Source organism: Chrysemys picta, chromosome 1, assembly GCF_011386835.1.
Source record: "Chrysemys picta bellii isolate R12L10 chromosome 1, ASM1138683v2, whole genome shotgun sequence".
Lineage (NCBI taxonomy): Eukaryota > Metazoa > Chordata > Testudines > Emydidae > Chrysemys > Chrysemys picta.
In genome coordinates, this window is record NC_088791.1 from 216,225,055 (window position 1) to 216,248,766 (window position 23,712).

Here is a 23,712-nt window from a genome sequence, read left to right on the forward strand (position 1 = left end):
ACTCTCTGCCACCAAAATCAAATAAAATTACATCATTCACCCTCAGGCTGAAGGCACTTATAAATTAATCAGATTTGAATGTGATCCAGCTTCAAACTGCAACATGTGTCGTAGACAATGCCCTAATAGTAACACCCTTCCTATTTTTGCTTTTTGTGTTGGGTGTAAACAGTTCCATCGGGTGGTAGAGTTTATGAAACAAAAAATCCAACAAAGTATGAGCGTCTTAGTGTGTATAAATCATAGTTACCTAAAAAGGGATAAAAGTAATAATTAAGCTTCTTAGGAAGATCACTGCTTTGTCCAATGGACACATATTTAACTATCATACAAAGCAAATTAAACACAAACCACTCCTGCTTTAGTCTTATTTTTTTTTATAAAAATTATAATTAAATGTGTTGGGACCTAAAGGGAGGTAGACAGAACTAAGGGGGAAAAGAAGCCTGAATGAGCAAAGAAATTGATTAGAAAGTGAAACTTGGTATTTCTAGGTCAAAATTCTCCCCTCTGATCTACACTTGAGGCTCTTTATTACACATTCTCCATTTACTCCCTTGATACCAACAGAGATCTCCATAGCTGATAAGAAATCTTTAATGTAGAATTGATAGGAGAATATGGCTCATAGAAATTAGAGCTGGAAAAGACCTTTCAATACATATGCAGTTCAGCATTATTACTCAATTATTTTTCAATTTTAAATGAACCAAAAAATGATTTTTCCACTGCTTTCCTTTTGGAGCCTGGTCCATAACCTGAAAAGATCTCCCTGTTAGGAAATTGTTCCTAATTTGTAGATTACATTTTCCTATGTCTTATTTCATGTAATGATTCGTTTATATCACTTGAACTGCCAACACAATTTCTCTCCCTCTTGAAGTTTCTACCCTTCAGATTCTTGTGGGTAGTTAACATTGTGACGGGTTCCCCCCGCGGTGCCTCCTGGGATTGGGATACCACTGAGCCCCCCGACCCACCAGCCTGGGCTCCCTCTCACACTGTATTGCTATGACAAACTGCAAAGCCCTCTAGCCTGCACTTTCACCGGCATACATATAGGTAGGGCCACACTTAGCTGCAGTTACATGCAGGCTGTCTGTCCAGCTTCTGCAATGAACCAACAATGGAAAGGCTACAGCTAAGGCAACTCCCCAGGCACGCAGCCCCTCTGGAGAATAAGCCCAAAATTATACTGTCTTGCTCTACACAGGGAACTGTACAGTGTAAGCTCAGAAAGTTCGCGCCCCCCCCCATGTGAAGAGGAATATGCAACAGCCTTTGCCCTTGAGCTAAGATTCCCATACACTTCACACCAACTTACTGGTTTAGATAAAGCAAAAACAAGTTTATTAACTACAAAAGATAGATGTTAAGTGATTATAAGAGATAGCAAACAGATCGAAGCAGATTACCTAGCAAATAAACAAAAAACACAAACTAAGCTTAATATACTAAATTGATTGGATATGAATTAGCAAATTCTCACTCTAAAAGATGATACAAGCAGGCTGCAGATTCTTAAGGGGAAAGCTGCACTTGTTTTACAGCTTGAAATCCCCAGGTGTTTCATTCGCAGGCTAGAAATCCCTTTATCCTGGGTCCAGCACTTCCCCCAGTTCCTCAGGTGTTTCCAGGAGTCGTCTTGTGTGGGGAGTGAAGAACACCAGATGATGTCATTCCCTACCTTATATCGCTTTTGCATATGGTGGGAACCCTTTGTTTCAAAGCTTGGTTCCCAAACCAGTCTGTGGAAAAATACTCCAAGGAGTCCAGCATCATGTGATCTGAGCACATGTCCTTGTAGGGTCATAACAGCCATTACTCAAAGGCTGTTTGGAGTGTTCTCAGGAAGGCTCATCACCAGGTGGTAAATAAGCGTCTCCTAAGGCCTATTGTTTTTTCCTCATGGCCCACTGCCCTGAATAGGCCCTTCCCAACCCACTGTCTAGACTGAAAGCATCTTGTCTAGTGGGTGTTACCCAGGTGTAACTACATTTGAAATATAGATATATAGTCAATATTCATAACTTCAGATACAAAAATGATACATGAATACAAATAGGATACTCATGTGCAGCAAATCATAACTTTTCTAATGACGCCTCAAATGACGTATCTTGCATAAAATACATCATAATTCAGTCATAATCATATCATAATATCACTATGAAGAATATGTGGTGCAGTGTCACAAACATTTTCTCCCAAACTTTAGTAATCATTTAGACAATCTATATATATTTAATTTCTTATAGTTTTTCATTATGTGTTGCTTTCCTTAATAATTTTCGTTACTCTCTGACCTCTTTCTAAATGTGCTGACTCCCTGACATTTAATGCATGTCTGGTCTTCCTCCCGAATATTTTATGCACTTTTTGGTCTTTGGGACATAGCATCTCTTAATGCAGATATCATACAGACAATGCTGAACTGTATAGAACTACTTATAAACAAAGTACAGAGGTGGTGAAAGTTAGTTGTCGGCAGGGCCGGCTCCAGGCACCAGCCCAGTGCGGCGCCTGGAAGGGGGCGGCATGGCGGGGCGCTCCGGCCCGAGAGCGGGGCTGCGACTGGACTTGCCGCCCTCCCCGCGGCGCTCCGGCCGCCGGGGGGAGTGGAGCCGCAGTGGGCTCGCCGCCCTCCCCGCGGCGCTCCGGCCGCCGGGGAGAGTGGAGAGCCCCGGCGGGCTCACCGCCCTCCCCCCGGCGCTCTGGCCGCCGGGGAGAGCGGAGAGCCCCGGCCGGGCTCGCTGCCCTGCTCCCGGCGCTCTGGCCGCCGGGGAGAGCGGAGAGCCCCGGCCGGGCTAGCTGCCCTGCTCCCGGCGCTCTGGCCGCCGGGGAGAGCGGAGAGCCCCGGCCGGGCTCGCTGCCCTGCTCCCGGCGCTCTGGCCGCCGGGGAGAGCGGAGAGCCCCGGCCGGGCTTGCTGCCCTGCTCCCGGCGCTCTGGCCGCCGGGGAGAGCGGAGAGCCCCGGCCGGGCTTGCTGCCCTGCTCCCGGCGCTCTGGCCGCCGGGGAGAGCGGAGAGCCCCGGCCGGGCTTGCTGCCCTGCTCCCGGCGCTCTGGCCGCCGGGGAGAGCGGAGAGCCCCGGCCGGGCTTGCTGCCCTGCTCCCGGCGCTCTGGCCGCCGGGGAGAGCGGAGAGCCCCGGCCGGGCTCGCCGCCCTCTTCCCGGCGCTCTGGCCGCTGGGGGCTCTCCGCCCCCGGAGCAGAGAGAGCAGAGCCGCGGCGGGCTCGCTGCCCTCCCCCCAGCGCTCTGGCCGGTCGGGGATTGCGGGCCCGCAGCCGGGCTCGGTGCCCTCCCCTGCCGCACTGGGGGGGGGGGGGGGAGGGAGGCAGCGGGTGGCTTTTTTGCCTACGGCAGCAAAAAAGCCAGAGCCGGCCCTGGTTGTCGGATGTATGCTGATAAGAAAATCATGGTAAGTAACAAAATAGGGCAACGTGCACCAACTTGCCATTATTTTAGCCTGCAAACTGGGTATAGTTTGTACACTGAGGAGGAGGAGGAGGAAGAAAGGGAGTTGTAGCAGGAAAAAGGGCTGGAGCTGACCAGGAAGAGGCCATACAAGCAGTAAATTCCACTGCAAAAATTCTGAGGCGGAGAAAGCAGCTAAAAACTTATTAACATTAATGTAATATGAAGCAGTCCTCCTACTTTAATATACACCTGAGTGGACTTTCCCAACACTCTTGGGTTTCATGCTTCCCCTGGAGTAAGCAGGTGCAATTCCGAATCAAAGGTAATAGGAAAGTGGCACCCTCTGATACTAAGATTAACCTTAGTCCCTGGTTGAATGGTGCTGCGTACACTTCCCTGGAATATTCCTTTGATTTTTTTGGCCAGAAACATCCTCTCTTTCTTCTGCATCCCTCTTTCATCCCCTCTGTGTGCAAATACTCAATTTCTTATGTGTGTCCAAAACTGATGGGATGAGCAGATTCTTGCAAATATCAAAATGGAATAAATTACACAACATTCCCATTTACACCCAGATTTTTGACCCCACACAGAACCTCTGAATTTTCCCCAAACTTTGTTGAATTAGGACATTTTATCCATGTTGGAATCTAAAGGCTCCATTTGAACCTTTTTAGAGTCTGTGCTCTTGCTTGGGAGACAGGGGACTGAGGCATGCATGTAGACTCATTGACTTTTAGGCCAGAAGGGACCATCGTGATCATCCAGTCTGAGCTCTTGTACATTTCAGGCCACAGAAGCTCACCCACACACTCCTGTAATAGACCCCTAACCTCTGGCTGAGTTACTGAAGTCCTTAAATCATGATTTAAAGACTTCAAGTGACAGAGAATCCACCATTTACTCCAGTTCAAACCAGCAAGTGACCCATGCTGTAGAGGAGAGCAAAAAACACCCATGGGCGTTGCCAATCTGACCTGGATGAAAATTCCTAGTGATCAGTTAGACCTTGAGCATGTGGGCAAGACCCTCCAGCCAGACACCCAAGGAAGAATTCATTATAGTAACTCAGAGCCCTTTCCATCTATTGCCCCATCTCTGGCTGTTGGACATACTTGCTACTAGCAATCACAGATGGGCCACAAGCCATGGTAGGCAATCTCATCATACCATCCCCTCCATAAACTTATCTAGCTGAGTCTTGAAACCAGGTAGGTGTTTTGCCCCTTTGAAGGCTGTTCATGGTGAAACCTTCACCTACTTTCAAGCCTAAGCTTGTTGATGGACAGTTTATATCCTTTTTTCTTTTGCCCACACGGACCCTTAACTTAAATAACTCCTCTCCCTCTGTTGTATATCCCTCTGCTGTATTTACAGAAAGCAACCATATTTCCCCTTAGCCTTCAGTTGGTTAGGCTAAACAAGCCAAGTTCCTTAACTCTCCTCTCTTAAGGTGGGTTCTCCATTCTTCTGATCATTCTAGTATCCCTTCTCTGCACCTGTTTCTGTTTGAATTCATTTTTCTTAAACATGGGAGACAAAAATTGCATACCGTATTCCAGATAAGGTCTCACCAATGCCTTTTATAATGGCAATAACACTTCCCTATCTCTACTAGAAATACCTCACCTGATGCATCCTAGGACTGTATTAGCCTTTTTCATGGCCACATCACATTGGTGGCTCATAGTCATCCTGTGATCAACCAGTACACCCAGGTTTTTCTCCTCCTCTCCCTTTCAACTGATAAATCCCCAGTTTATAGTAAAAATTCTCGTTGTTAGTCCCCTAATACCTTGCACTTTGCAGTATTTAATTTCATCCCATTTCTATTAGTCCAGTTTTCAAGGTCATCCAGAACTTCTTGTGTGATACAGTAAAATGTGCCTTAGCGACCACTTCTGAAGAGAGACCACCTATCACAAGTAACTACTTGCAGAGGCCACAGGATGTTTTTCCCCTATAATTTAACTGTGAAGAGTGACCACCTGTCATCTGCGACCAGCAACCATATTTTCTTACTCCATCCATAAAAACAAACCTATAGGACACATGATCTTCCTTACTTCTGTGCTGCTGCTTGGGGGTACCTGGCCAGCAGCCACTGCTGTCTGGTTGCCCAGCTCTGAAGGCAGCAAACCTTTGAAGAGAGACCACCGCTTACAAGCGACCACTTTTGCTAACTTCCATGAGTGGTTGCTCTTGGCAGGTTTTACTGTATTGGGGTCCTCCTCAGTATTGGCAATACCTCCCAACTTTGTGTCATCCTCAGTTTTATCAGCAGATTCCTGCTTTTTGTGCCAAGGTCATTAATGAAAAAGTTAAATAAGATTGGTCCCAAGACTGATCTATGTGGAACTCCACTAGTAACCTCCCTCCAGTCTGACAGTTCACCTTTCAGCATTACCTGCTGTAGGCTCCTGTTAACCAGTTCCTTACCCACCTTTCAACTCTTGTATTAATCTCCATCTTCTGTAATTTAACTAATAATTTCCCATTTGGAACCATATCAGATGTTTTACTGATATCCAGGTAGATTAGATTTACTGCATTTCCTTTGTCTAGAAAACCAGTTATCTTTTCAAAGAAAGAGATCAGGTTGGTCTGGCACAATCTACATTTTGTAAAACCATATTGTACTTTATCCCAATTACCATTTACCTCTATATCTAGGGTTACCATACTTAACAAATAAAAAAAAGAGGACCCTCCAAGGGGTCCTGGCCCCGCTCATTTCCCACCCCCAGTCCCGCCCCAACCCCGCCCTAACTCCGCCCCCTCCCACTCCCAGCCACGCGGAAAGGGCTGCCCGAGCACTACCGGCTTCACGGTTTGCCGGGCAGCCCCCAGACCCTGCGCCCCCGGCCGGCGCTTCCCCAGCACAGCTGGAGCCCGGGAGGGGAAGCGCCCAGCCGGGGGCGCAGGGTCTGGAGGCTGCCCGGCAAACCGTGAAGCCGGTAGCGCTTGGGCTTCGGGCAGCCCCCTTGCCTCCGGACCCTGCGCCCCCAGCCGTGCACTTCCCCTCCCGGGCTCCAGCAGCGCAGGGTCTGGAGGCATGGGGGCTGCCCGAAGCCCGTAGCGCTCGGCTCTTAAACAGAGCCGAAGAGTCGGGGAGGAGCAGAGCCGCCGCGGCCGGAGGCTCTGCTCCTCCCCTGACTCTTCGGCTCTGTTTAAGAGCCGGGCTGCCCGAGCGCTACCGGCTTTGGGCAGCCCCCATGCCTCCGGACCCTGCGCCCCCGGCCAGGCACTTCCCCTCCCGGGCTCCGGCGGCGCAGGGTCCGTAGCGCTCTGCTCTTAAACAGAGCCGAAGAGTCAAGGGGAGAAGCAGAGCAGCCGCGGGAGGGGAAGTGCCCGGCCGGCATTTTCCCGGACATGGTCGGCTTTTTGGCAATTCCCCCCGGACGGGGGTTTGATTTCTGAAAAGCCGCACATGTCCAGGAAAAACCGGACGTATGGTAACCCTACTATATCCTTAACTGTTTTTAACAAGATTTTTAAAAAATATCCAATATTATATGAGAGAAATATTTTTGTAATAATAAACTTCATCTGTAATAGTCGAACCATAGGCATATGAGCCAATGTTCTCCATGTTAAGAAAGTTATTCCAAAAGAATTGTTCTATGGCATTCTGGGTATTCTCTTATGCTCTACGTCTGGTGCCTCTTTTACTTTATTACAATGCATCCAGAATTTCCCACAGTACCTAGATTGCATAACTTCCTGAATAAGTCTCAGTTTAGAAAGCTGTATAAACTAATTGTATAGTCCTATAGCATTTATGGATCAGTGTGAATACCTACTATTTGCATGCCTAAATAATAATCTCATGCTTATGCCATTATTTCCAGCCTACTAGGTATAAGTAAAAATAGAAAAGTAGAAACAGCTGAACTGTTCTCATGGGTACTTTTAAGGTTTCGGAAGTTGTATTAGGCAGGAGAATTTTCTTTGTGTTTTTTGAGAAGCTGCCACAAGAAAGCTGGATTAGCCATAAATCCAAAAAGTCTCCAGTCCCAGGCTGTTACTAAATGTTCCTCACGAGTGCTAGGTACCAGCATTCATCCACTCCATCTTGGAGTTTAGCTTAATTTCTCTTTCCTCTTTGCTGTGTTTTCAATGCAACACCTAATATAATGGGGCCCCAGTCCTGACTGGAGCCTATAGGTGCTAAACACAACAGACACTGCCACTCAGGTAGCTTAAGGCACAACCTACTGATCCAGCTCCAAACTGAGAGAGGTCTCTTGGATTCACGATTTGGATCCTAGTATGCTCACTGCCACAGGGTGCTTAGAGGGGATGGAATGATGAGACTGCCTATAGTGTCATGTATCTGATTTGCGACTGCTAGAAGCAAATCTCTCCAATGGCCAGTGATGGGATACTAAATGGGGCAGGCTCTGAGTTACTACAGAGAATTCTTTCCCAGGTGTCTGGCTGGTGGGTTTTGACCACATGCTCAGGGTCTAACTGATTACCATATTTGGAGTTGTGAAGGAATTTTACCCTGGGTCAGATTGGCAGAGACCTGGGGGCAGGGTGTTTGCCTTCCTGTGCAACATGCAGCACAGGTCACCTGCAGATTTAAAGTATTGTAAATTGTGGATTCTCTGTAACTTGAAGTCTTTAAATCATGATTTCAGGACTTTAGTAACTCAGCCAGAGGTTAGGGGTCTACAGAAGTGGTTGGGTGAGGTTTTGTGGCCTGCAGTGTTCAGGAGGTCAGACTAACTAGATGATCATGATTGTCCCTTCTGACCTTAAAGTCCCCAGGGGTCTGTACTGGGACTAGTACTGTTCAACATATTCATAAATGATCTGGAAAAAGGGGTAAACAGTGAAGTGGAAAAATTTGCAGATGATACAAAACTACTCAAGATAGTTAAGTCCAAAGTAAACTGGGCAACAAAATGGCAGATGAAATTCAGTGTTGATAAATGCAAAGTAATGCACATTGGAAAACATAATCCCAACTATACAAATAAAATGATAGGTCTAAATTACCTGTTATCACTTAAGAAAGAGATCTTGGAGTCATTCTAGATAGTTCTCTGAAAATATCAATGTTGGAAATCATTGGAAAAGGAATAGATAATAAGACAGAAAATATATTGCCTCTATATAAATCCATGGTATGTCCACACCTCGAATACTGGTTAGGCCTCAGCTGGAGTATTGTGTCCAGTTCTGGGCACCGCATTTTAAAAAAGATGTGGAGAAATTGGAAAGGGTCCAGAGAAGAGCAACAAGAATGATTAAAGGTCTTGAGAACATGACCTATGAAGGAAGGCTGAAAGAATTGGGTTTGGTTAGTTTGGAAAAGAGAAGACTGAGAGGGGACATGATAGCAGTTTTCAGGTATTTAAAAGGGTGTCATAAGGAGGAGGGAGAAAACTTGTTCACCTTAGCCTCTAAGGATAGAACAAGAAGCAATGGGTTTAAACTGCAGCAAGGGAGGTCTAGGTTGGACATTAGGAAAAAGTTCCTAACTGTCAGGGTGGTTAAACACTGGAATAAATTGCCTAGGGAGGTTGTGGAATCTCCATCTCTGGAGATATTTAAGAGTAGGTTAGATAAATGTCTATCAGGGATGGTCTAGACAGTATTTGGTCCTGCCATGCGGGCAGGGGACTGGACTCGATGACCTCTCGAGGTCCCTTCCAGTCCTAGAATCTATGAATCTCTCTGCCCAACGGAGTGAGCCCCCCTGTCTCTTTAATGGCCGATCATTCCACAAGAGGAGTACCCGGTGCCGAGTAATATTTGGTTCTCTGTTCTCCACACGTCCAATTTAAGAGCCCTCTTTGTTGTGACTCTAGTGACATGAGGAAGAAGGGGGTGCAGCAGGCAGTAGCCAAATCCAGCAGGCGTGCAACTAAACTCTGTGCCTTCTGGTCCCTTTGCTCATTTAGCCACGGGAAACGTCAGCTATTAAGCCAAGCAGACCACACAGAGGGCTTCTACCAGTTCATGGCAGCAAAAAAGAGTAAGGATCTAAGTATGGGTACAGTAGAAAGGATCCTCTGAACCCTGAGAGGGATAATGTGGGAAGAAAAAAGTGTCCTCTGGCTTTCAGAGAGAGAAAAGCATAGGAGGAAGTGTCCTCAGGGATCTGAGACACAAAGAGGAGGAAGCACATCAGAGCTGGAGAACCATCAGAGTGAAAGAAAGGCCCTCAAAGATTGACGGGGAGAAAGAGATGGGACCTCGGGGCTCCAAGGGCAAAGAGGAGGTGAAAGAGCCTGTAGAGCTTCAGGGGGCAGAATATGTGGGAGAGTCCTCGGGGTATAGGGAGGCAGCAGAAAAAGAGGGCAAGGAGGAATGTCATTGAAGGTTTCTCATGAGTTTATAGGAGTGATTTTTATAGGGGAAGACTGATATATTGTGCTGTGTTTGGGTTTTGGTGGGGGTAATGCTGATGATGGGTGTCCCTATATTTTATATGCTTTTGGTATAGAATACGTTGTGGGGAGGTGTGCGTTTGTTGTGGGTGGGAGTTGCTTTTGGTGGGAGGGATGCTAGCCTGTAGTGATAAGGTTGTGTTTTAGGAAATATTTATCCATTTTTATAAGCATATGAGATTGGATTCTGAAAATCTGTACAGCAGAACATTGCTAATTAACTGGGAGAACTATTGCAAATTATTGAAATTGCCAATTTAGAATGTAAATAAATGCAATAGAAAAATATGGATAATGTAGCACAAAATGCATTGTAATTTACTTTCAGGTACTTCATGGTGTTTCATAATATGTATAAATGTATTATATTTTGTAATAGTAACAAATTTTGTATAAGGGACTTCATTATAATGCTGTGTCTGATACCTCTCGGTACACATTATAAAATGTAAAGATTAGTTAATCTGGATTAGAGAGGTTCTAATTTATTCAAGGTTGTTATGTTTTGTTTGTTTCTGTGGTGGTGAGGCAGTGTTCTGATATTCTCAGTATACATGGTGAAATTCTGTGGAAAAATCTATTTGGATAATCTAGTTTTCAATCATGACTCTAATGATCTGTATAGATACTGAGCAGTAAAACTAAATTCTGCTGTACCTTGGATTTGGGTTTGAGTTGTTTGGTGTGTTTGTTTGTCTTTGCAACAGAGTTGCAGTCTTATCTCATTTAATTGTGTGCAGGGTCTTTTGTGCTCTAGCATCTCTTCCTCCATTTATAGAAACATGTTATATCAGTAATAGGATTAATCTCACTTAATTTTAGGCTTCTTCTTTCAGACTGTGTTGTAGTTTTTATTTATCTATCCAAACTCCATTAGCATGTGCACCCAACTCAGTTGGTATGTGAATTTAGACTCCCTGTGGAGAGCTAAATAGCTGGTTTTCAGAGTCAAATGTATGTGGATGGGGTTTTTTTAATCAATTTTCAAGTAAACTGCAAGTACAAATCTAGCATAGTGCTTGTGCTGTGTCAGACTGAGGTAAGTTTATTGCAGTGTATCACACTAGTTGTCTAACAAGGAAGAAGCAGGATCAGACTTAAAAAGAGGATTATGCCTCCACTTGGACTGAGGGGGAACGCAATCTCCAGAGTCATGGACCTTCCCTGGAGAATTGCCCTATTTTGGCCTCTAGATGTGCGCATCTGTGGACTGTCTGCTTGAATGACACATCTGATCTTTAGACTCTGGTAAGAGAACAATGAGAAAGTTGGTCTTTAAAGATAAATGGGACTCCAAACGATATAGGGCTTTATACATAATACTTAGAATTGCCACTGGAAATACATTTCAAGCCAGTGCAGTCTGTGGTGTGTGAAAGAAATATGACCCAGGCACCAACCTAAGTAATTAGGCATCCATATTCTGCACTAGCTGCAGTTTCCAAGTTATCCTTAACTTTGGAACTTGCTTGCCCTTTTCTTTCAATAAAGCTGGGCTTTTTGCCTGAGTGCCAAACATATTTCAAATAGATCAAGGAAGGAGCTATGTTCAGTACTTTCAAACAGATTCTGGGGCATGGAGGAGGGGAGTAGCTGGAGTGAGTTGCATTCTAGCTCTCCCCCTTCCCGCCCCCCCCCCCCCCCGGGAGGGGTATTGTTCCTTGGAGACCATAGCCAGTTTATACAACTTAAAGCAGCCCCTGGACTGCTGTAACATGTGCTGTGGCTCAGGCTGTGGTAGAGAATCAGAGAGCTGTTAGTTCTCTGATTCTCTTCCCTTTTCCCACTGCCCTGAGTGATTGTGTGGAAGTGGGGAACCATGTTTTACTCCGTGTTTTTTTCTGGGATTAGGCACAGCCAGTTGAGCTCCTGTTCTATTCTCCCTGCGGCTCCCACAGCCTGGTGGGGGAGCTGGCAATGGAGCAGCCAGAACCATTCTCCTCCATCCCCGGAGATGCAGCAAATGGCCATTGAGGGAGCTCTTGAGCCGCTAAGATAAGGTAGCAGATAAGGTACAGCAGCTGCTCAGGGCATTCCTGAGTCACATCAGAGCTGCTATTGGGACTGCACCAGGAATGATAAGAGGCAGCTCGAGAGAGGGTCCCCCTCTATTGCCTCTCCATAGTAAAAGGCCAGGTTAAAACACTTCATTTTAAAAATCACAGGGTGTGGCCTAGGGAATGGACTTTAAATTAGTCAAATACATTTTTTTCTTCTTAACACAGACTCCCTCAAGAGTTTTGTTGATGAAAACAATGTAGTGGTTCTAAACAATGACACCCCAACTCAATTTAATGCAGCAGATGGTAATCTTTCTTGCTTAGTCCTGGAAATTATAACAGCAGATATTGCAAGTAGACACAACTGGGAAATGCATAAGGAAGAAGGAATGGGGAGTGATCATTTCCCCATACATATTACTTTTCAAGGGCAAGGTAAGGTTGAATGTAATGGAAGATTAACCACCTGGAATTTTAAGAAAGTTGTATGTGAATGATGACAGAGAATTTCAATGACAATATAGTAAAAGGATTAATAGCAGCAGCTACTCCAGCCAGACCTAAGATATTGAAGTACCCCAAAACAAAACCTCACTTCCATGGTGGAGTGAGAAGTGCAAAATGGCAGTTAAATAAAGGAATAAAGCCTATAAAAAAGCAAAAAATGCAAGTAATAGTGAAGATCTAATGAAGTGTAAAAGAAGTAAGGCAACAGCACAAAGACTTATAAAAAAAAAGTGTGTGTGAAGAAGTACCGTGGGCAGATAAATAAAGATACCAAGACATCAGAAATGTACAGGCAAATTAGAAGAATGAATGGAATTCAGATCAAGAGGAGTCACATTCCAGGCCTTATTGGGATTGACAAAATAGTTAAAAGAAGAACAGGAGTACTTGTGGCACCTTAGAGACTAACAAATTTATTAGAGCATAAGCTTTCGTGGACTACAGCCCACTTCTTCGGATGCATATAGAATGGAACATATATTGAGGAGATATATATACACACATACAGAGAGCATAAACAGGTGGGAGTTGTCTTACCAACTCTGAGAGGCCAATTAATTAAGAGGGGAAAAAAAAAAACTTTTGAAGTGATAATCAAGCTAGCCCAGTACAGACAGTTTGATAATAAGTGTGAGAGTACTTACAAGGGGAGATAGAGTCAATGTTTGTAATGGCTCAGCCATTCCCAGTCCTTATTCAAACCGGAGTTGATTGTGTCTAGTTTGCATATCAATTCTAGCTCAGCAGTCTCTCTTTGGAGTCTGTTTTTGAAGTTTTTCTGTTGTAATATAGCCACCCGCAGGTCTGTCACTGAATGACCAGACAGGTTAAAGTGTTCTCCCACTGGTTTTTGAGTATTTTGATTCCTGATGTCAGATTTGTGTCCATTAATTCTTTTGCGTAGAGACTGTCCGGTTTGCCCAATGTACATGGCAGAGGGGCATTGCTGGCACATGATGGCATATATCACATTGGTAGATGTGCAGGTGAACGAGCCCCTGATGGTATGGCTGATGTGATTAGGTCCTATGATGATGTCACTTGAATAGATATGTGGACAGAGTTGGCATCGGGGTTTGTTACAAGGATAGGTTCCTGGGTTAGTGGTTTTGTTCAGTGATGTGTGGTTGCTGGTGAGTATTTGCTTTAGGTTGGGGGGTTGTCTGTAAGCGAGGACAGGATTTCAAAATAGTTAGATGTTCTGATAATGAGAAAGCAGAAGTTTTAGTAGAAGCTTTTGGAGGGATGAGTAATGATGAAAATCAAAGGGCAGTTTTCTACAAGAATAAAATACAATTCATTGAAGAGAATCGTGAACAGTGTAGTTGGTATCTTTATCTTTATTTACTGAATTAATGGCTTTGTATGTGGGAACTTGAGAAAGCTATTGATATCAGCAAGAATACATCCTTATGTAAAGATAATATATGCAACATAGTGTTTAAATATCTCTTTGAAAGCAGTTTGTAGTTATATATCTGTCATGGGAGGCCAGACCTAGCAGAGACAGAGTCCGCAATAGACCAGAGTCAAGAGTTGGCTGGGTCAGGATATCAGGAGGTCAGAAGCAGAAGACAAACTAGAGGTCAGAACCCCGACTTAGGAACCAGAGTCAGGCCAGATCAGGATACTAGAGGGTCAGAGGCAGGAGAATAACTGGAGATTAGGAACCACAAGTCAGATGCCAAGAGTCAAGCCTGTTCGGGATTCCAGGAAATCAAGCCACAGAGCAGGAAACACAAGGCATACCATCCAGAACAGGGTGGAGCTTCCTGTTCCTCCTGCTGCCAGTGGACCAGTCAGCTGCTCTGGGATTCCACCAGTTGGACTTCAGGGTTGGAGCCTCACACTGGGGCGGGGTTTGGTGGGTCCCAGATAAGCCATTGTCAGCAGGCTGCCAGATGGAGGATTGGAGTGTGGCTGCTCCCAGGAATCCTGCAGGCCTGGGTTCAAGACCTGTGGTAATGACAATAATACTATATAGGAAAAAAGAGTGATAAGAATAGAATAGAAATGTGCAATAGTTCCAGTGCAAAAACCAGGCAAACTGTCAAAAACATATGAATGCAGAAACCAGGCAAACTCCACAGAAATGGTGCCTGTATACCTATTGCCCTTACAGCCTGCCTGGGTAAGAAGTATGGAGAGAATGATGAATGAAAGATTGGCTACCTATTTGGAAAACAGTGGCATTGTAGATGAGGTGCAGAGTGGCTTTTGGAGAGGAAGATGCACCGTTGATCAAATTGTTAAATTAGAAGCTGTATGGGGCACAAAGGTTTTGTGATAGCTATCTTCATAGATATTGAAAAGTTTTATGACATGCTGTGGAAGGAAGGCTTGTTGTACCAAATAGGTGCACAAGGGATAAGGGGAAGAATATATGGGTGGATTAGAGAATTTTTGAGTAAAAAGACCAGGCATGTCAGAGTTAGGAAAATTATGTCAAATATACAGTATGTAATGTTAAAAATGATATACCACGAGGAAGTGTTATCAGCCTGATCTTCTTTAATATAATAATAAATGATTTCCCAACATGAATGAGTGCCATAGTAGGTGTCACTCTATTTGCAGATGATTGTGCTCTGTGGGTTAGGAGCAGGAATACTTAAGTGGGAGAAAAGAGAATCAACAAAGTGTTACAAAAGACCTCTGACTGGGGAAATGCATGAGGTTTCAAGTTCTCCGTCACTAAAATCAAAGTATTGGTCTTTACGATACGGAAAGTTATAAAGGAATGTCGACTGTATTGGTATGGAGAACAAATAAACATAGGTAAAAGGTTTTAATTTCTAGGGGTAATATTTAATACTAAAGTACTTTGGAAAGATCATATAGACTGTGTTAAAGATAAACATACAGGAAGTAGTAACCTGCTTATAAGTTTGGCTGGGACTGCTTCGGGGGCAGATAAGAAAACTGTTGATAGTATACAGAGTTTTGATTGACCCGGTTATTGACTATGGCTGCCAAGCTTTTGGGTCAGCACCAAAATCAGAACTTAAAAAATTAGATTTAATATAAGCACAGGCACTGCGAGTTGTATGCGGTTCATTTATTACTACACTCGTATACACACTACAGGTAGCTTCTAGTGAAATGTCAGTTATGCTACAAATGAAACTACTGGACCTAACTTTCTGGGCCAAAAGTTAATGGGAATTGCAATGAGGAAAATACCAAACAAATATATGAGGAATGTTGAAAATTCGATAGGCGAATGATAGCCCATGATGTTAGAAATCCACATGATCAAGTTAAAGTGTGGAAGCAGAAGTTGAAAGGCAAGGAAAAGCTAAACAAAGTCAAAATTATTAGTCATGGGAAAATTAGTTATAGATGGAAAGTTGCATGTCCAAATGCGGATTTAGATTTATTTTATCAATTTAAGCATAAAAAAGAGACAGGTAATAAAAATGAAGTGTACCAGTATATAAATGAAAAGTAGTTGTTGTTTTTTCAAATATATACAGATGGATCCAAAAAAGAAAAAACAGGAAGAGTAGGGGCAGCATATTGTATATCCAAAGTTGGCATTAGTACTTCTAACAGAAAATCTGATTTTATAGCTGTCATGACAGCCAAACTAGTAGTAATAATGCTAGCATTAAATCAGATCTGGGGTGTACTCCCAACAGAAGTGGTCATTCTTATTTTGTTTTTTACTCAGTCTGAGGTCTTATGATGATAAAAAAGGTATTTCCATATGTAGAAGTGATTTAATCAATGAAATTATATTTCTAATGAAAGTTACTACAGATGGGTATACGTGTAGCATTAGCTTGGATCCCAGAGCATGTTGGGATAACAAGGAATGAAAAGGCAGACAATGAAATGAAAGGACTGGCATAGAAATACCCTTGAGTAAACAGGAATTTAAAAGCCCAGTACAGAAAAACCTAAAAAAGGAATGGCAAAAATTTGGGATTAATGAAGAAAGCGGAAGAAGATTTTTTGAGTTGTGTCATACAGCTGAAGATAACAACATACATCAGAGCCTGAGTAGAAAAAGTGAAATAATTTAGTTTAGAGTACTAACTAGCTGTTGTGGCTTAAACAATTTTTTTTTTAATAAATAGACACAAAGATGGACTATGTGTACTCTGTAAGGTGGAAGAAACAATTGATCCCCTTTTATGGGTATGTACAGGCTTTGATAAAGACAGGGAAAAGCTTTCTGAGGAACTCAAACATCTTAAGGTAATAAAAGTTACATTATGTTATTTAGTAAAAATATCAGGGAAATGGAGTAATATTAGAAAGGCGTTTTACCTGAAAGACACAGGGTAGAGTGAGAGAATATAAACTGCTAAGTATTTAGGAATTAGAATTGGTGTAGTTCTAGATTATTCAGTCAAGTCTGCTTCACGATTTAAAAAAAAAAAAAGGATGACGACTCCCTCAGCGGCCACAGTTAAGAGTGCAGAGGGCCACAATTATAATTGGACCCCACTGCAAAAGAGGTTGAGTTTGTTAATTTTCAGGGGCAATTTTAAGGCCTGTCTGTTCATTCAGTCTGTTTCCTGAGGAATGTAAATTGCGAAAGGAGGGTTATTTCTCCATTTTTGGGGGTGGGGAGGAGACTTGGGATTCAAGTTTTTTTTTATTGGCACTTTATATAATTTGAAAGAGTAAACATAGCAATATCATTTTAAAGTATTAAGTAAGAATTGAAAATCATCAAATTGCATGTCTTTATCTTCCCCTCTCCCCCCAGTATTTCTTTGCCAAAATTTGCATGTGCATATGTTTGGGAGGGAATCTTATTTTAAAAACGTACCTTTACATTAGATCAAAGAGAAGTTTCAGGGCATTTGGTGGAACTTAAGAAGAGTGCTGCAGGTTTGTGTGCCTTGTATACTAGTCCACAGTGTGAAGCCGATGAAGAAGGGGTACAAAACTGGCAGCTGGGAGTACTAAATATAGGGGCTATACAAACATTTTCTTTTTGGTGCAGCAGGATAGAGTTTGGCTTGTGTCTATTTTGTTATTGTCTACAGCTGTCATTTGTCAGATTTCTACTGGCAGCCATTGTTTTCACCACTCATTTACTGTTGATCTCATTTTTTAAAAAAAGTCGATTCCATTGAGGTCTCTAGGAGGTAGTTTTTCAGTGTAAATACCCAGTGTATCTCACTACTTTGTTGGCAACAAGCGTAATAGGCTGAAAAAGCAGCATCCCATTACATTTCATGGTCTTGAATCTGACTTTGATTGTTGACATGTCTCAGAAAATTTTATTTTTGTATACATATATGTTGTGTGTCTGAGATTAGAATCTGTCCCTTTCTTTTAGTCTGTCTAAACATGATTGCTGGAAGTAAGAACATTTTAATCCTGTTGTTATATTGGGCTCAGCTGATTATGGAAGTCTTAATGTGATGAAGAAAAGTAGAATATTACCTCATTTTGTTAATATGATTTTATATGTTTGACCTACTGAGCCTGTTGACTATTTATTTTTGCTTCTCCTAAACAGTTATGCTTTCCAGAGGTTGATTCATCTTTTTTATGCAGTCACCCATATGACTACACACTCATAAGTGTTACTAACACCTAGGTATATTGCCCTTTTCTGTGAGCTCTTCTCTGAGAGCACTGGGGTTTTAATTCTAATGTAATACTTTCTTTCTACTGATTTACCGTAGACGGCTGTGCATTGTTTTCCACCTGATACTGAGAACATAACATCCAATTAATTCATGGAGGAATAATGTATACACCTGAGAATGCAAAGTCTCCCGAGTCTCATTCAAAAAGGAAAATCACTTCCTCCGACAGCCCCTCCCAACATTCCATTCTGTGTCATAAAAATGAATCATTAAGGTCCTGCCTAATAACAAGAGGCTTTACACAAGATGCTGCACACACTTTTTTGCAATACAGCCTTAAATTGGTACCAGCTCTGTATACATTTATTACATCTGTTATTTGTCAAAATCTTTCTTTGTGGTGTGTAGATTCTGTAAAGACAAAATTATGATGATGATAGCCCACATGTAAATGAAATGGTGAGAACATAGTGGATTTTATCAGTCTCTCTCTCCTTGCGGTTCACTTGCTCCACAACCAGCTGGTCTAGACCAGTGCATGTAAGCCTTCAACCCCCATATCTCCACTATTCTGCCTGCTCCCTCCTACAGTGATATGGGGTCAAGCACCCCAGAGGAACTGCTCAATATGTTGAGCTGGAGTAACTTCCTTGCTTGACCCCAGAGAAAAGCTGGAGAGGTACAAGACTCAACTTACAGACTGGTAGTTAACCACTCGCTTCCCACCTCAAATCCTAATTGTGGGTTTCAGGTTCTCCCATGCTGAATCCTTGGAGACCGTTATTTTGTTCTGAGCAACTAATACATAAATAATAGTATTTGGAAATTGTTATTGAAGGATGTTCTCTATTTCTGGAAAGTAGCAGGAGGATCAGCCTCTTCCTCCTTGGCTCTTGTCAGAGGATCTTTCTAGAAGGGTGCTCATCCTCCTTTCCTGATCATTATTTCTTCAGAGGAGGAAAGAGGCTACAAACCGATGGTTCATGTACTAGTTTTCCTGGCTGGCAAGAAGAGAGCTGTGAGCCAGAGAGATCTTGACATACTCGCTTCCCAGCAACTTAAAATTCATCCCCTGCTAAGTAATAATATGTGAACCAGAAAAGACCCTTACCCCCATTTAAACGGTCTAATTGTTCAAGCACAGTGCATCCCCATGCACCGTCTTATATAGATGTGTATTTTGTAATTACTTAATATTAATCTACAAAGGATCCAGCTATCTTTCTAGTAGAGGACTCTGATTTAAAATATTGTATATTTTTATATATACTCTAATACCAGAAATGAATGATCCTATGTCCTTGTAACTTCTCAGTGAGGATTGGCACACTCTTCTTCGCTGCATAGCAACAAGTCATAATTAACTGATTTTTTTTAAGACAGTTGTGTTGATGATTAGGAGTAGGTGTGTTTGGGATCTGAGAACTGAGTAGACACAATATTTATAGACAGTGAAGAAAGAAAGGAGGAAAAAACTTTATAGTAATGTTGGAAAACATCCATTAGTGATGTATATACAGGGAAATATTTATGAGTCACCAGATTAGAAATATCTATTGTCTTGCATTGGCAGGAGGATAAATGGACTATCTGGCCTCCTAGGTCTTTTCCATCTCTAATTTCTGTGAGCCTATGGAAAGAAATACAGAAGCATTGATGGGAATAACAAACGATTACATTTATTTTGATGGAAATGGTTCATGACATGTGGCTACAAAACTGTTTTTTTTTCCTTCCTAGCTGTTAAATGCAGGAATTGTCAATACAGAACTTCTGAATATTTCATGCAATTTGTGAAGGTCTACAATCTACAGAGAAACAAATAGCAAAAAGATAAAACAATATCTTATATAGAGACACTTACAAAGTAAAATATGATTATATTTATCGTGAAATAGCTGGATAAAAAATGTTAAAAGATTGTTTATTGAATTGCACATTTTTCCTTTCAGTCAAGGAATATTGCAAAGTAATATTTCCGTATGAAGCACAGAATGAAGATGAACTAACAATCAAAGAAGGTGATATCGTCATACTTATCAATAAGGTAAAGGCAACATTTTCCTTTCATAAACCAGAATACAGCTTTCAAAATATATATATATATATACATTTCCATGCTGGGCACCTAACTCCCTTTTGTGCCTTTGAAAATCTCCCTCTGAGCTCTTAAAACTATAGAGTTTTGTTAAAACAGGATAAAATAGGTGTCAGGAAGACCGTTTTTTTTTTCTTCTTTTGCTTCAAAGTCTTATCTTGATAAGATTAATCAAAGCACAGATTTTGTGTTTTTATGAGTTTACAAGTGTGACTGAAGTCCCAGGGGAGCCAACTGAGGTCACTCAACTAGGGTGAACCCCAAAGAATGGGGCAGGCAGTGCCCAAAGTGGGTGGATAGTCAAATACTTAGATTTACCAAACCAGCACAAAACAGCTTCTGTAACAACTCACTGGTTACCCAGAAGCCAACAGCACAGTTCCTTTAAAGCAACCCAGCCTTAGGCCTCCACCCAAGGCAAATTGATGAGGATTACTGAAAATCTTATTCATCGTACAAAAAAGTTCTACCAATCCAAAGGATCTGACAGATTACCCTGCAGGTTAATGAATATTTCAGATCTTACCCAAATACACACTTACAGCCAATTCTTTTTAACTAAACTAAAATTTATTTAAAAAGGAGAGAGAGAGAGAGAGGGTACTGGTTAAAACAGTGGTCCCCAACGCAGCGCCCGCTTAGGGTATTTATGTGCCCCCGCCTCCTGACAAGGGAGCGCTTCCACCGGACAACTAGCCGCCGAAATGCCGCCAAGAAGTGGCGTCATCGAGAAGCGTCGCCGCCGAAATGCCGCCAAGAAGCAGCAGCATTGTGGCGGCGGCGCTTCCCGGCGGCATTTCGGCAGCTGGTCGTCCAGAGCCCGCCACACTCTTCTGGGAACATGAATATTCTATTACAACAGAAAGGTTGGGGACCACTGGGTTAAAAGATCAGTATACATACACACATGAGCTCAATTCTTGAGATTCAGATTCATAGCAGACATGGTGGGATTTGTAGTTGAAAAGAGTTCTTTCAGAATTAGCTCATAGGTTATAGTCCAATGTTTGCATTCAGGGTGATTCCAGATTGGAATTCTAGAGATCTCAACCTTTCGACTCAAGCTTCCCCTGCATGGAGCATTAAGCAGGTCTGAGAAAAAGGATCAGGACCCAAGCCCTTTTTTATAGAGTTTTTTGACAGGTTGGAGTCCTTTGGTGAACATTAGGCAATTATGGAGACTTATTTCCTAAGTAATTAGTTACCCAAATTAACACAAGGCAATTTATCCATTAGACAGTCTATCACAAACTTCAAAGAGACATATAGACAATTACATTATTGCACCCAAGATTCATCTAAATGTTAATATTTCCTTTTGTTCTCTGAATCTCTGAATCAATAGCTATAGTGACAGACAGACTGTCTGTTTACATGGCTAACATCTTAACATGATATGAGTACACACATACAATTAATATCACCTCTAATTTCTAACAATATAGGTTTGTATTTCAAAGTTCTAGCCAATCTACCATAGAATGGCCCTAATTATCATTTCTAACATGTCTTTACAGGTTGACTCTGGGTCAATTAGCCTGCAGGATGCTTAACCCTTTCTGGCCGTGTGTTACACTTTGTATAAGCTTCGTTGCAGTTATATAACAGTGGTAGCAATAATGATTTGCATGGTTATATCTTAATTAGACAACGTCACAACAAGTAATTATAAAACTCTTTGATTTGCACCCAGTGACAAATCAGCATAACCCAAATAAGCCATGGGTTGGTTCCTTTTCCAAATGCAACAGCCTTGGGAGTAGATGGGAAGGATAGTAAATGTACACATGCACAACAGCATCAGTGAAGTGCTATATGTCCAGTTTGGGTGGTTTGCTGGGGTTTTTGTTGTGGTTTTCTTTGCTTTGGAGTTTTTTGGTGGTTTGGTTGGGGTTTTAGTTTGTTTTTATTTTTATTTTAGTAAGTACGTGCTTTTACTAAATGGCAAGCATGTGGTAATTGAATTTAAAAACAAAACAGACAAAACCCCCAAAGACAATGGGTCAAAATGGTGTTACACACACACACACACACACACACACACACACACACACACACACACTCACACTCACACTCGTTGGCTTAATATGATTATACATGTGTAATAAAGAGCTCAATTTCATTAATATACTAAATATACATGGTTGAAATTTGAGTTAAAGAACTGTATTCTACTTCTGTAGAATCAGCCAAAATTCTAGCTTTATAGTAAGTGAAAAGGTTTTTTTTTTTTTTTTTTTTTCTACATAAAAGTTTGTATGTCTGTGAACATTTGCAGATTATTGGCTTAGCTCTCTATACTGGCAAGTATGACAAAAAATTGGTCAGATTATTTTAAAATATTCTGAATTTGGGCTGTCAAGCGATTAAAAAAATTAATCATGCGATTAATCACATTAAACAACAATAGAATACCATTCATTTAAATATTTTTGGATATCTTCTACAGAATACAAAGTGTATAGTGCTCACTTTATATTTATTTTTTATTACAAGTATTTGCAGTGTAAAAAGCAAAAGAAATGGTATTTTTCAATTCACCTCATACAAGTACTGTAGTGCAATCTCTTTATCAGAAAGTTGAATTTAGAAATGTACATTTATGTACAAAAATAACTGCATTGAAAAATAAAACAATGTACAACTTTAGAGCCTACAAGTCCACTCAGTCCTACTTCAGCCAGTCACTCAGACAAACAAACTTGGTTACAATTTGCAGGAGATAATGCTGCCTGCTTCTTGTTTACAATGTCACCTGAAACTGAGAACAGGCGCTTGCTTGGCACTGTTGTAGCCAGCATCACAAGATATTTACGTGCCAGATGCGCTGAAAATTCATATGTCCCTTTGTGCTTCAACCACCATTCCATAGGATGTGCATCCATGCTGATGATGGGTTCTGCTCGATAACGATCCAAAGCAGAGCGGACTGATGCATGTTCATTTTCATCATCTGAGTCAGATGCCACCAGCAGAAGGTTGATTTTCTTTTTTGGTGGGTTCTGTAGTTTCTGCATCGGAGTGTTGCTCTTTTAAGGCTTCTGAAAGCATGCTCAACACCTTGTCCCTCTCAGATTTTGGAAGGTACTTCCAATTCTTAAACCTTGGGTTGAGTGCTGTAGCTATTTTTAGAAATCTCCATTGGTATCTTCTTTGTGTTTTGTCAAATCTGCTCTGAAAGTGTTCTTAAAACAAACATGTGCTTGGTCATCATCCGAGATTGCTATACCATGAAATAAATGACAGAATGCGGGTAAAACAGAGCCAAAGACATGCAGTTCTCCCCCAAGGAGTTCAGTCACAAATTTAATTAATGCATTATCTTTTAATGAGCATCATCAGCATGGAAGCTTATCCTCTGGAATGGTGGCTGAAGCATGAAGGGGCATATGAATGTTTAGCATATCTGGCACACAAATACCTTGCAATGCCAGTTACAAAAGTGCCATACGAACACCTGTTCTCACTTTCAAGTGACACTGTGAATAAGAAGAGGGCAGCATTATCTCCTGTACATGTAAACAAACTTGTTTGTCTTAACAATTGGCTGAACAAGTAGTAGGACTGAGTGGACTTGTAGGCTCTAAACTTTTACATTTTTTTTGTTTTTGAGAGCCATTATGTTACAAAAAAAATCTACATTTGTAAGTTGCACTTGCATGATAAAGAGATTGCACTACAGTACCTGTATGAGGTGAATTGAAACATACTGTTTCTTTTGTTTCAGTGCA

The 23,712-nt window shown here is 42.0% G+C and overlaps 1 protein-coding gene across 31 annotated transcripts in view; it reads left to right on the top strand.

Moving 5' to 3' along the window:
* SH3KBP1 (SH3 domain containing kinase binding protein 1) overlaps positions 1 to 23,712 on the top strand; it is a 335,079-nt gene that overhangs the window by 221,484 nt on the left and 89,883 nt on the right. For all 31 annotated transcript variants that reach the window (XR_010596566.1, XR_010596530.1, XR_010596542.1 and 28 more), the window contains one exon: positions 19,836 to 19,930. Coding sequence is in view for 24 of the 31 variants with exons in the window: in XM_008170230.4 (XP_008168452.1) it covers positions 19,836 to 19,930 (95 nt within the window). In the remaining 7 variants the exon portion in view is untranslated. The remainder of the gene's footprint in view (positions 1 to 19,835; positions 19,931 to 23,712) is intronic.